This window comes from Staurois parvus, unplaced genomic scaffold (genome assembly GCF_062004578.1).
Source record: "Staurois parvus isolate SC_StPar_1 unplaced genomic scaffold, SC_StPar_1.0 ptg000779l, whole genome shotgun sequence".
Classification (NCBI taxonomy): domain Eukaryota; kingdom Metazoa; phylum Chordata; class Amphibia; order Anura; family Ranidae; genus Staurois; species Staurois parvus.
This window is the reverse complement of record NW_028318575.1, coordinates 2,742,742-2,756,458: the sequence shown is the minus strand read 5'-3', so window position 1 is coordinate 2,756,458 and position 13,717 is coordinate 2,742,742. Positions and strand designations below refer to the sequence as shown.

At 42.9% G+C, this 13,717-nt stretch overlaps 1 protein-coding gene across 2 annotated transcripts in view; it reads right to left on the bottom strand.

The window, feature by feature from the left end:
- The window catches only part of VWDE (von Willebrand factor D and EGF domains), a 177,562-nt gene that overhangs the window by 143,244 nt on the left and 20,601 nt on the right, over positions 1 to 13,717 (bottom strand). For both annotated transcript variants that reach the window (XM_089654581.1, XM_089654582.1), the window contains exon 2: positions 2,561 to 2,745. In XM_089654581.1, coding sequence (XP_089510707.1) covers positions 2,561 to 2,745 — 185 coding nt within the window. The remainder of the gene's footprint in view (positions 1 to 2,560; positions 2,746 to 13,717) is intronic.

Here is a 13,717-nt window from a genome sequence, read left to right as displayed (position 1 = left end):
TATTATTTATTTTAAATAGCACCCCAACGCACCTCCACAATGCGCTAGCATTGCAGCACACTACATGGTATGGTAGCGGACTATTGTGCCTTACCAACAAATCTGTAATTATAATTTTTTTTCCATAATAAACATGATATACTTACCTGCTCTGTGCAGTAGTTTTGCAGAGAGCAGCCCCAATCCTCCTCTTCTCGGGTTCCCTCGCTGGTGCTTCTGGCTCCTAAACCATGCCATTAACTCCTGCCTCTTGCTATGGAGGCATTCATGCAGGCTTGGTCCCAAACTGTGATCTGTGTGTCCAGAATGCATTAAGGTAAATAAAAATCCTCTACCTTTGCATTCCCTTTAAGTCTACTGTGGTGTGCTGGTAGGAACAGGGCGGACTGACTATTTGGAAACTCGGGCACTGACCGAGGTCCCGGGGTTAGTAGGGGGCCCCATGAGATGCCCCAGATACCTTTTTCATAGGCTTTTTTGAGTTTGGGCAAGGACACAGGGGCCCCACGATCCCCTATTGCCCGGGGGCCCCATGAGTTGTCAGTCCGCCCCTGGGTAGGAAATATCAATGGATGGGCCCAAATGGATCTTGGTATATACATTATATTGCCAGAAGTATTGAGACACCCCTCCTAATCATTGGATTTAGGTGTTCCAATCACCTCCATGGCCACAGATGTATAAAATCAAGCCCCTAGGCATGCAGACTGCTTCTACAAACATCTGTGAACAAATGGGTTGCTTTCGGGAGCTTAGTGAATTCAAGCGTGGTACCATGATAGGTTGCCACTTGTGCAATAACTCTATACATGAAATTTCCTTGCTACTAAATATTCCACGCTCAACTGTTAGTGATATTGTAACAAAGTGGAAGCAACTGAGAACAACAGCAACTCAGCCACCAAGTGGTAGGCCACATAAAATGACAGCACGGAGTCAGTGCATGCTGAAGTGCACAGTGTGCAGAAGTCGCCAACTGTCTGCACAGTCAATAGTTAAAAACCTCCAAACTTGGTGGCCTTCAGATCAGCACAACAACAGTGCATAGAGAGCTTCATGGAATGGGTTTCCATGGCCGAGCAGCTGCATGCAAGCCTTACATCACCAAGTGCAAGGCAAAGCGCCGGATGCCGCCGTGTAAAGCACGCCACCACTGGATTCTAGATCAGTGGAGACGTGTTCTCTGGAGTGACAAATTATGCTTCTCCGACTGGCAATCCGATGGACGTGTCTGGGTTTGGCGGTTGCCAGGGGAACAGTACTTGCCTGACTGCATTGTGCTAAGTGTAAAGTTTGGTGGAGGGGGGATTATGGTGTGGGGTTGTTTTTCAGGGGTTGGGCTTGGCCCCTTAATTCCAGTGAAGGGAACTCCTAAGGCGTCAGCATGCCAAGATATTTTGGACAATTTCATGCTCCCAACTTTGTGGGAACAGTTTGGGGATGGCCCCTTCCGTTCCAACATGACTGCACACCAGTGCAAAATGCAAGGCCCATAAAGACACGGATGAGCGAGTTTGAGGTGGAGGAACTTGACTGGCCTGCACAGAGTCCTGACCTCAACCCAATAGAACACCTTTGGGTTGAATTAGAGCAGAGACTGCGAGACAGGCCTCCTCCCCCAACATCAGTGCCTGACCTGACAAATGTGCTTCTGGAAGAATGGTCAAACCTTCCCATAGACACCCTTCTAAACCTTGTGGATGGCCTTCCCAGAAGATTTGAAGCTGTTATAGCTGCAAAGGGTGGGGCCAACTCAATATTGAACCCTACGGACTAAGACTGGGGGGCCATTTATGTTGATGTGGCCATGGCGGTGATTGGAACACCTGAATCCAATGATTTGGAGGAGTGTCCCAATACTTTTGGCAATATGGTGTATATGAGGGCTCTTCAAAAAGTTATCACACTTTTTAACATATATATACTGTATATGTATAAAAGTGAAGACCCCATATATATATATATATATATATATATATAAATATATATATATATACACAGTATATGTGTCACCTGGGTTTCCCACCAACACATTATTAGGGTCTCCAGGGTTAATGACTGGCTTAGTTAACACAGCCTTATGTTAGAATTTCGGTATAGGTCCATTTTATTCATATATGTTAACATATACCTGAATAAAGCAATAACTGGGTAGCCAGGTGGCTAAATGGTTAGTAGTAGGGCAAGAAGTAGGAGGGAACACAGAGACACACGGGTGGGGGAATTATAATGTGTAAGTCTTCCAACCACCTCTTCAGTAATTCCTCCAAAGAAGAAAGAACAGATTAACAAAAGTCATTTCATATCTTTGGGCATGCTTATTATCATAGTGGCATGATCAATAATTGCTTTTGACTCTTTAAAAAAAAACCTAATGTATGCAGGATAACCTGATATGCAGCTATCCAGCACACGGCCTCGCAGTTAAACAGAAACTGAAATCTATCTGTGAGGCTTAGACCTGTCCATGAGCACACCTAAAAGCTTTAAACTTGTTATGTCGGCAGATACTAATGCAATCACTTTGCCCGTTTGTAGTCAAGATTAGTAGTACCAATACCTCCACGCACTTGGTTGGCATCTCAGCCGGCTTATCAAAGATCATAAATCGGTACCACCCGGCAGACAGGGAGTGATCACATATCAGTTCATGGATGGCGGACTTCTGAAGTTGGCTGGAGTCAAAGTCCAAACTTCTGTAGGGGTTCTGCAGAATCCTATGTCCAGTGGGCGAGCACTCAGGAGCTGCAGGGATAAATGGTATATAATTAGGCAAAATAAACATTATTAAAACTACTTTCCAGCCAACTTTTTTTTGTGTGTTTTAAATTGAGTGGGGAAGGATTAGAATCCCCATCAAGTTTTTAAAGCTGTCCATGGCTAGTCCATTCTCTTCTGTTTTATTCTATTATTTTTTATTCTATAAAGCAGCCTCAGTAAGAAGCATCATCTTATTTCACTTTTATACCTTACCGTATTTATTGCAAAATGTTTCCATTTCGAATTCAAATTCATTTTGCTATCATTTTTTTCGTATTCATGGAAATTCATTACTATTGTGATTCAGAATTCCAATACATAAAAAACATTTTGTCCAGAATTTGATTCATAATGAAACAAACTGCACATGTCTAGTGCTTATAAACATTGTTCAGATACCCGGCCTGGCAGTTTAGGTGGACGGCCATGTCTTGGTAGGTTTGCAGTTGTGCCATACTCTTTCCATTTTCGGATGATGGATTGAACAGTGCTCTGTGAGATATTAAAAGCTTGGGATATTTTTTTATAACCTAACCATGCTTCTAATGTCTCCACAACTTTATCCCTGACCTGCCTGGTGTGTTCCTTGGCCTTCATGATGCTGTTTGTTCACTAATGTTCTCTAACAAACCTCTGAGGGCTTCACAGAACAGCTGTATTTATACTGAGATTACATTACACACAGGTGGACTCTATTTACTAATTAGGTGACTTCTGAAGGCAATTGGTTCCACTGGATTTTAGCTAGGGGTATCAGAGTAAGGCTCCATGTACACAAGCCTACCCTGACCACTGGCCACAGGAGAATGCAAATTGTGGCAAAACGTGGTACTGCGGTTTAGCTGCATTTTGCTGCGTTTTCCCACGGTCGGCGGTCAAAACGTTTCTATCCTGAAAGCGATTCTTCCACATTCAGGAGCAAAGAAAGGAAATATCACATAGTGTTTTATCTTTTTAATATATCAAAAATATTCGTGACAACACTCTAGTGAATATCCAAATAGGAATATAATTTTTCCTTTTGGTAATTAGTGTAAAAAGTGAATCAAGTGAAGTCAAACTATTTTGAATTCATGTTTGTTCACTTGATTCACTTTTTACACTAATTACCAAAAGGAAAAATTATATTCCTATTTGGATATTCACTAGAGTGTTGTCACGAATATTTTTGATATATTAAAAAGATAAAACACTATGTGATATTTCCTTTCTTTGAGGTTGTATCATCGTGAGAAAGGATTGGAAAGATTGGAAGGACTTTCATTTTTATTTTTATTTTTTTGGACTTTTATTTTTTATTTTCTTTTTGGACTTTTTGTATATATTACGAACACTTGTAGCAAATAATGTACGGATTGATGGGGTGGATTGTATAAACACTAGTTGAAAAATATTTCTTATATAATTTTGGCACATTTTTATATCACTGTTGCACATCTTCAAGGGTGAAGGTGTTATTTGTGCTATGGGGATTTAAGATTTTGCTTTAGTTTATTTTGAATTTGTTACCTGTTTGATTTGAAATTATCTAAGGAAGTGGTATTTATAGATATACAATTGTACATGTGTCTGTGTGTATTTACATGTATGTGTGTGTGTACATGTGTCTCTGTGTGTGTACATGTGTTTGTGTGTGTGTGTGTGCATGTACATGTGTGTGTGTTTGTGTGTATGTACATACATGTGTCTGTGTATGTATTTACATGTGTCTGAATGTATGTACATGTGTCTGTGTGTGCGTATTTCTGTGTATGTACATGTATTTGTGTGTATGTGTGTCTGTACATGCCTGTGTGTGTGTACATGTTTCTGTGTGTGTATGTATGTACATGCTGTGTGTGTGTACAGGTGTCTCTGATTGTGTGTGTTTGTTGGTGGCGAGTAACTCTACGGCCTGGCTCGTAGCTCAGGACTTGAAATTTTAAGCCCTGGGTTAGAATAAAATAGAATGGAATAGAAAAAAATTAGCTGTCTTCTGAAATTAGGATTTTGAAAAGAAAGAATTCAACAGAATGTAAAATAAAAGAATAGAATAGAAAATACATGAATTGAATAGTACATAATATAATAGAAAATGAATAGAATAGAAAATAGAATAGAATGAATATAGCCATCTTTTCAAACTCAAATTTCGAATAGGATAGACTAAAATAGAAAGATGATTGTCGTCTTCCCAAATTTGAATTTTGAATAGAATAGAACCAGCTATTCTTCAAAATGAACTTGGATCGATTCAATATTTTCGATTCAAATTTGATTTGAATACTTTGAATCCATTGGAAAAATTTGATAACGAATATTTGAAAGAAAAACAAATTTAGTTACAAATGCAAATAACGAAATGAGTCACATAACCCTAAACCCTGTCCAAGTTGATCTGCAATAAACTTTTGAAGAAGCAACTCCCTAGACATTAGCGGGAAGAGAGCCTGAGAAAAATCAGCAGCCCTTATGGGGGGTCAGCGCTACACAAGTACGCCCCTGGGAGGAGGGGATTGGTCAACTTAGCCTAGTTAAGAGGGACAGGGAGGGGCTGGGAGTTTATTAAAATGAAGGATTTGCCCTTTCATGCAGTTGTATTGCACAGGGGCAGCACAGTGGCTAAATGGTTAGCACTTCCGTCTGGCGGTACTAAGGTCATTGGTTTGAATCTCAGCCATGGCACCACCTGCCTGGAGTTTGCATGTTCTCCCTGTTCCTGCGTGGGTTTCCTCCAGGTACTCCGGTTTCCTCCCACACTCCAAAGACATGCTGGTAGGTGAATTGGCTCCTGTCTAAATTGTCCCTAGTATGTGTATGTATGAATGTGAGTTAGGGACCTTAGATTGTACACCCCTTGAGGGTTAGGGACTGATGTGAATGTACAATATATATGCAAAGCGCTGCATAAACTGATGGCGATATATAAGTACCTGAAATAAATAAATAAATGTTACCTACATAATATTTCTCTGGGGGCTTTCAGTCCAAGTCTGATCAAAGAGAAGACATCTAGTGTGTAGAGTGCAGCTCTTGTTATCTCAATAATAGGAACATTCTGCACTGATTTACACCATAATACCCGCTACAATTATTACACTTCACAATCAGAAAGCCTGGAAACGGGGATGTTACTTTTCTGACTTCTTTGATAAATACATACGTTAAAAGGAAACATATGGAGGAGGCATCTGGATTGAGGTTTTCAGGCTAATATAGAATATTATTCCAAAACAGAATGCAGTCACCCCGCACAATAACATCCCGATGTCGGAAGACAGTGATCTGGATTCAATATTCTGTGTCCTGACCGGGAACAGTTCATGTGCTCATCTCTGGATTATCACTCGCCATAAGCAGAGAACAATGGGTATGGAGTTGTTAAGGCCGGGATCACACTTTAAGGTGAGTTGCATTGTGTCAACACCCCTTTTTTTTGCGTCTTAGCATGCATTGCGCTAAGGTGGCACATTCACATGAACAGGCAAGCAACACAATTAAAATGTCCAGAAAAAAAAGGACAAAAGATGGACAATTTTTGGCAATGCAACAAATGCAGTGCAACATATGCATGCTGGAGCTGCACTGCCTTAGTGCGTTGGGGCGCCGTTTAAAAGCAATGTGCTGTGCCCGTGCTATTCAAAATGGCACTGCGATTGCCTCAAGTGTGGCCCTTGACATCACCAAAGGGTCGCAGACAATGCGCAGTGTATATAATGCAACAGAAAGCTGTCAGGGACTTCAGACATGAACAGGAAATAATCAGAGACCGTGAACATGCTACAGGAGATGGTCAGAGATTGGATACATGTTGTGTTGTACAAGAAATGGTTAGAGATTGAATGCATGTTACCTTGTACAAGAGAGGGTCAGAGACTCCAATCACACTACAAGAGAGGGTCAGAGACTCCGACCACCCTAACTCTGACCACCCTACAAGAGAGGGTCAGAGACTCCAATCACACTACAAGAGAGGGTCAGAGACTCTGACCACACTACAAGAGAGGGTCAGAGACTCTGACCACACTACAAGAGAGGGTCAGAGATTCCGACCACCCTACAAAAGAGGGTCATAGACTCGGACCACACTACAAGAGAGGGTCAGAGACTTCGACCACCCTAACTCCGACCACACTACAAGAGAGGGTCAGAGACTCCAATCACACTACAAGAGAGGGTCAGAGACTCTGACCACACTACAAGAGAGGGTCAGAGACTCTGACCACACTACAAGAGAGGGTCAGAGATTCCGACCACCCTACAAAAGAGGGTCATAGACTCGGACCACACTACAAGAGAGGGTCAGAGACTTCGACCACCCTAACTCCGACCACCCTACAAGAGAGGGCTAGAGACTCCGACCATCCTACAAGAGAGGGCCAGAGACTCTGACCACACTACAAGAGAGGGTCAGAGACTCCGACCACCCTAACTCCGACCACCCTACAAGAAAGGGTCAGAGACTCCGACCACACTACAAGAGAGGGTCAGAGACTCCGACCACCCTAACTCTGACCACCCTACAAGAGAGGGTCAGAGACTTTGACCACACTACAAGAGAGGGCCAGAGACTCTGACCACATTACAAGAGAGGGTCAGAGACTTCAACCCCACTACAAGAGAGGGCCAGAGACTCCGACCACATTACAAGAGAGGGTCAGAGACTGAATACATATTACAGGAGATGATTAGAGACTCTAAACATGCTGCAAGAAACAGTCAGAGATTGTGAATGAGTTGCAAGAGCTGGACAGATACTGCAGTAATGCTACAAGAGATGGTCAAAGATTGCAAACCAGCTACAAAAGAACATGCTACAATGTACAAGACATGGTAAGAGATTCCAACCACACTATAAGAGATGGTCAGAGACTGAATACATATTACAGGAGATCGTTAGAGACTGCAAACATGATACAAGAGGGGGTCAGAGACTGAATACATGTTACAAGAGATGGTCAGAGACTGAATACATATTACAGGATATGGTTAGACTGTGAACATACTACAAAAGAGAGTCAGAGACTGCAGACATGTTACAAGAGATGGTCAGAGACTGAATACATATTACAGGAGATGGTTAGAGACTGCAGACATGTTACAAGAGATGGTCAGAGACTGAATATACATTACAGGATATGGTTAGAGATTGTGAACATACTACAAGAGAGGGTCAGAGACTGAAGGCATGTTACAAAAAATGGTCAGAGACCATGACCATGCCACAATAGATGGTCAGAGATTGAATACATATTACAGGAGATTGTTAGAGACTCTAAACATGCTGCAAAAGATGGTCAGAGACTGTGAATGAGCTGCAAGAGATGGTCAAAAAATACAAACATGTTATAAGAAATTGCGACTGCAAGTGTGCTCTATAAAAGATTGTTAAAAGATTGTGAATATGCTGCAAGAGCTTGCCATAGATTGCAGAAATGATACGCGAGATGGTCAGAGACTGTGAATGTGCTACAAGAGATGTTTAGAGACTGCAGACATGATACGGGAGATGGTCAGATACTGTGATCTTGCTTTTAGAGGTAATGGAGACTAAGGACATGCTTCAGGAGAAGACATGAAATGCATCACACAAGACTGCTAGAGATAACTGGTATTAAAGCCGAGTTCCACTCACCCTGTCAAAAAATAAAAGTCAGCAGCTACGAAAACTGTAGCTGCTGACTTTTAAAAAACAGCTTCTTACCTGTCCCTTGGTCCCGTGGTGTGTCCCCCCCGCAGCCCGTTTCACTGGCTGTCCTGTATTCCAGGAGCCCGGCATCTTCAGTGTGGGCACCCGGCTGTGACAGCTTGCGGCTTCACAGCCGGGTACCCACTGCACATGCTCGAGACGTGTTGCGCTTCATGAATGGTCTTGTAGTCTTCTGGGACCTGTCACGTGTCCCAAAAGACTACAGGGAGGGAGGACACCTTCCGCTTCCGGACCAGAAGTGGGAGCGGATACCTTTCAAATTTGGGTACCCGCTCGCCCCCCACAGGTGACAATCCTTAATGGGGAGCAGTCCTTAAAGCGGAACTTCCCCTTTTTGGTGGAACTCCGCTTTAAAGACACCCTTACAAATCAATGCTTCCCCATTTTTCTGCCTACAGACCTTTTAAAAATGACACGTGCCACATTTGATGTTTCTGCTATACAAGACCAGAGGATAAAAAAAAAACACAAAAAGAGGAGAGAGATGGACAGCACAGAAAAAAGTAGAGTAAGTAAACTGATGAAGTGGTTTGGACAAGTTATCAAACACCTTCAAGATTCCAGAACAGGTCCAGCTGAATAACTGTTCTTCCTCCAGCAGGGAAATTCAGCCTGCAATATTAAATTTGGCCACCAGATGCAGCCCGGAATAAATTTACTGTTTTACAGAAACCAGAATCTTTTTGGTTAATGAAAGCTCCCATCATCCTTCATTCTGGGAAGAGTTGGCAGGTGCATCCTGGGAGCTCAGACTCCATCTAAGAACTGAGAGAAATGAACCAGCCATAATTCTCTGCAGCAGTGGCGGACTGACCATTTGGCAACTCTGGCACTGCCCGAGAGCCCGGGGTCAGTAGGGGACCCCATGAGATGCCCCTGGTATCTTTTTCATAGGCTTTTTTGAGTTTGGGCAAGGACACAGGGGCTCCATGATCCCCTATTGCCCGGGGGGCCTATGAGTTGTCAGTCCACCCCTGCTCTGCAGCACATGTCATGGACTGCACTTACATCCCTTATAGGCAGTATCGCTGGTGAGAATGGACCTGTTGCCACTTCATTGTGTTTGTATATTTCATATATTGATTATATGTACTTCTTATCTGTTTTTCCTAATAGTTTCACCCTGTTTTGGTAATAAAGCTTCAAGATTACATCCAGTCTGGTTTATTGTAGAATAGGAGGGTTTCGCTGCATGTCGAGTTACACACAGAGAGAGGTGTAGTGAGGACAGAATGCTAACCATTACTAGATATACTATAACCCGGAGAAACAAGAATCTTCAGACATAGGGGTCTATTTTTTTTTTAAATGCTGAAAGAATGTCACAAGCATTCATCCAGCCCTCACAAATTCTGACCATATTTTGTTTCATACCATGGTTTCCGATAAATGTCAGCTCCATCTAGTGACCATCATAAGGTATTTTCCAGCTAGAGATATTTCAGGAAAAATAATGCATTTTGGCCACTAGATGGAGCTGACAATCATAAGACAATCAATGTATTAGACCAAATACCATAGAATGTGTGAGGGCTGGGTGAATGCTTGTGTCAGCAACATCTGTTATAAATAGGCCCCATTGTGTGAGTGACGTAATCCAAACAATTTAAATCCTAAAAGCCAGCCTAAAATATTATTTTCCTTTATTGGTCCTAGTAAGAATGTAGGTAAGGAAACCACAGAGTACTATCTGCAGGTGTCCCAAGAGCTGCACAAGAAGGGCCAAGGGGCCACAGGTTGGGCATCGGGAATATAAACCAGGGGTCTCGAAACTTTCTAAACAAAGGGCCAGTTTACTGTAAGGGGTGCCACACTGTAGCCAGTGGGAGTAGAAAATGTTTTGGCATCAGAAAGAAAACTACATAGCACCTGTGGTCAGCAGGAGGAGGAATAGTGCCCCAATATTGGTGTCACTGGAAGAAACTGTGCTCCATCTTTGGTGTCAGTGGGAGAATATTTGCTCCATCTTTGGTGCCAGTAGAAGGAATGGTGCCCCATTATTGGTATTAGTGGGAGGAATAGTGCCCCATTATTGGTATTAGTGGGAGGAATAGTACTCCCTCATTGGTATTGGTGGGAGGAATAGTGCCCCATCATTGCTGTCAGTGGAAAGAATGATGCCCCATCATTGGTATTAGTGTGAGGAATAGTGCCCCATCATTGGTGTCAGTGGAAGGAATAGTGTTCCATCATTGGTGTCAGTGGAAGGAATGGTGCCGCATCCTTGGTATTAGTTGGAGGAATAGTGCTTCATCATTGGTATTGGTGGGAGGAATAGTGCCTCATCATTGGTGTCAGTAGAAGGAATAGTACCCTAACTTTGGTGTCAGTGGAAGGAATAGTGCCCCATTGCTGGTGTCAGTGGAAGGACTAGTGCCCCATCATTGGTACCGGTGGGGTGAACAGTGCTCCAAGGGCCATATAAAGTCAAGCAAAGGGTGGATTGGAGACCACAAGCAGATTGGAGACCACTGCTCTAAATGATTGCGCTTGACATTTTTCAAAGCCAGTATAATGGCCCGATAAGAAAATCATAGAACATTTTCCATACGAAGAGCGATCAGCCAATTATCTGATCATTAGTATAATGCTTTCGACAGCCAATTCCAGCTTTTCAGATGACAAAAACTGATGGTGCAAGCTAGAAAATTTGTATTGTACCTGAACATTATTATTATTATATAGGATTTATATAGCACCAACAGTTTGCTCAGCGCTTTACAAAATGAAGGCAGACATGACAGTTACAATACAATTTGGTACAAGAGGAAACAGAGGGCCCTACTCATTAGAGCTTACAATCTATGAGGAAGGGTTGAGTTATACAAATGGTAATAGCTGTGGGGGGGGGGGCTGATGGAGGAAATGGTGGTTTACTAGGTAGAAGCAGGATAGACTTCATTAAAGAGAAAGGTTTTCAGGGATCGTCTAAAGGTGGATAGATTAGGAGACAGCTGGACAGATTGGGGTAGGGAGTTCCATAGGATGGGAGAAGCTCTGGAGAAGTCATGGAGGAGAGCATGGGAGGAGGTGACGCAGGACCTAGAGAGCAGAAGGTCTTGGGAGGATCGAAGAGAGCGGTTTGGTTGATATTTTGAGACCAGGTTGGTGATGTAGATGGGGGCAGAGTTGTGGATGGCTTTGTAAGTTGTTGTTAGTATTTTGAATTTTATACGTTGAGCGAGTGGAAGCCAGTGGAGGAGCCATCATCCAGTTTTCGTTTAATGTGTACAGTAATCGAATGAAAATAATCGAATAGAAAAAAATGCGCATGATCGGAAGCATAGAATGACCCTACACTTCCTCTTCTGCTACGCTGGTACGTAGCTACGTTGCCTTTGTTGGTCAACTCAATACCATTCCGACTACATCATGATATACCCTTTCATGGGAAATCGATTTTTTACACACAGGTCTCTCCTCTGTCAGCTTTACCGACGGTTGTTTTTCAGGGGTTGGGCTTGGCCCCTTAATTCCAGTGAAGGGAACTCTTAAGGCGTCAGCATACCAAGGCATTTTGGACAATTTCATGCTCCCAACTTTGTAGGAAGAGTTTGGGGATGGCCCCTTCCTGTTCCAACATGACTGCGCACCAGTGGACAAAGCAAGGTCCATAAAGACATGGATGAGCGAGTTTGGGGTGGAGGAACGTGACTGGCCTGCACAGAGTCCTGACCTCAACCCCATAGAACACCTTTGGGATGAATTAGAGCGGAGAATGCCAGCCAGGTCTCCTCCCCCGACATCAGTGCCTGACCTCACAAGTGCGCTTCTGGAAGAATGGTCAAACATTCCCATAGACACCCTCCTAAACCTTGTGGATGGCCTTCCCAGAAGAGTTGAAGCTGTTATAGTTGCAAAGGGCGGGGCCAACTCAATATTGAACCTTACAGACTAAGACTGGCATGCCATTAAAGTTCATGTGTGTGAAATGGCAGTCGGTCCAATACTTTTGGCAATATAGTGTATCAGCATGGATGTCACTCCACGTTCTCAACCTCAATCTTTCTAAAACAGATCTCATACTATTCCCTCCAGCCCGTGCCCCCTCCCCTGACTTCTCCATCAAGATCAATAATACAACCATCAGTCCCTCCCCTCATGCCAGGGTACTAGGTGTAATCCAAGACTTACATCTGTTCTTTCAGCCCCAAATCCAATCACTGTCCAAATTTTGTAGACTCCACCTCTGTAACATCTCCAAAATACACCCCTTTTTAACCGTAGAAACCACTACACAACTTATTCTCTTGCTTTTTGTCTCTCGACTTCACTATTGTAACTCCCTCCTCGTTGGACTACTTCTTTGTCTGCTGCTACCAGACTCATCTACCTTACCAATCGTTCCGTATCCTCCACCCTTCTCTGCCAATCCCTCCAATGACTTCTCACTGCCCAATTAATACATTTCAAAACATTAACAACTAGAAAAGCTACAATTTCTGGGGAAATTGTGTGAAGTGTTCTTGCCTCCACCAGTAGTCTACAACTGGAGTGGGTGGAGTAAATGGGTGGAGTGGCTTGTCACTCTGCTGCCTGCTCACACACCTGGGTTCCTATGGCAACTCACTCTACAGCAAGGGCAGAGAAAAAAACAAACTGCTCCAACTTGCTCACTTTACTGGCGGTTGCCATCTTCAAACAGTTGTAGTTTAAAAATTATAAATCCTACAGTGAAGAGCTTTATATTGTGAGAATTACAAGACCCAGACCTACATTTTGATGCATAGTATGTCTCTGAAATATTACAAATGAAGGCACAGTCGCAGTTTAGAAATTGCCCTTCAAATTTGAGGTGGCTAGAGTGGAGTTTCAATGAATGTCAATGGGCGGCGTGAGTTGCAAACAAATGGTCATATTGTGAAAACTATCAGGACTATGGCTTAGCTGTGGACATTTTTAGTGGCAGCAGGGATAGCTGAATGTTTTGATATAATATTTGTGTAGGTGGGCTTAAAAATGAGGGAGTGATGGCAGTTTAGAAATCATGTCCTGATTTTTCAGCTCACACTCTAGCTTTTGTCAGCTCCCACTTTAGTTTTGAACATTCCGCCATTCATTACTGTGGGACCAATTTCACCACAAAAACGCTGATATTTCGTGAACCATTCGGCGAAACGTTCCACAAAGTATAAGCACACCAATCGGGAACCATCCGCACGTTTCAGTATATTACTGTCTATGTAGTGTAAGAACTGTGGGAGGAGTTAGGGTGGTAAATTTGGCTATAATAATAGGAATATATACAGTATGTGAGATAACAGTAAG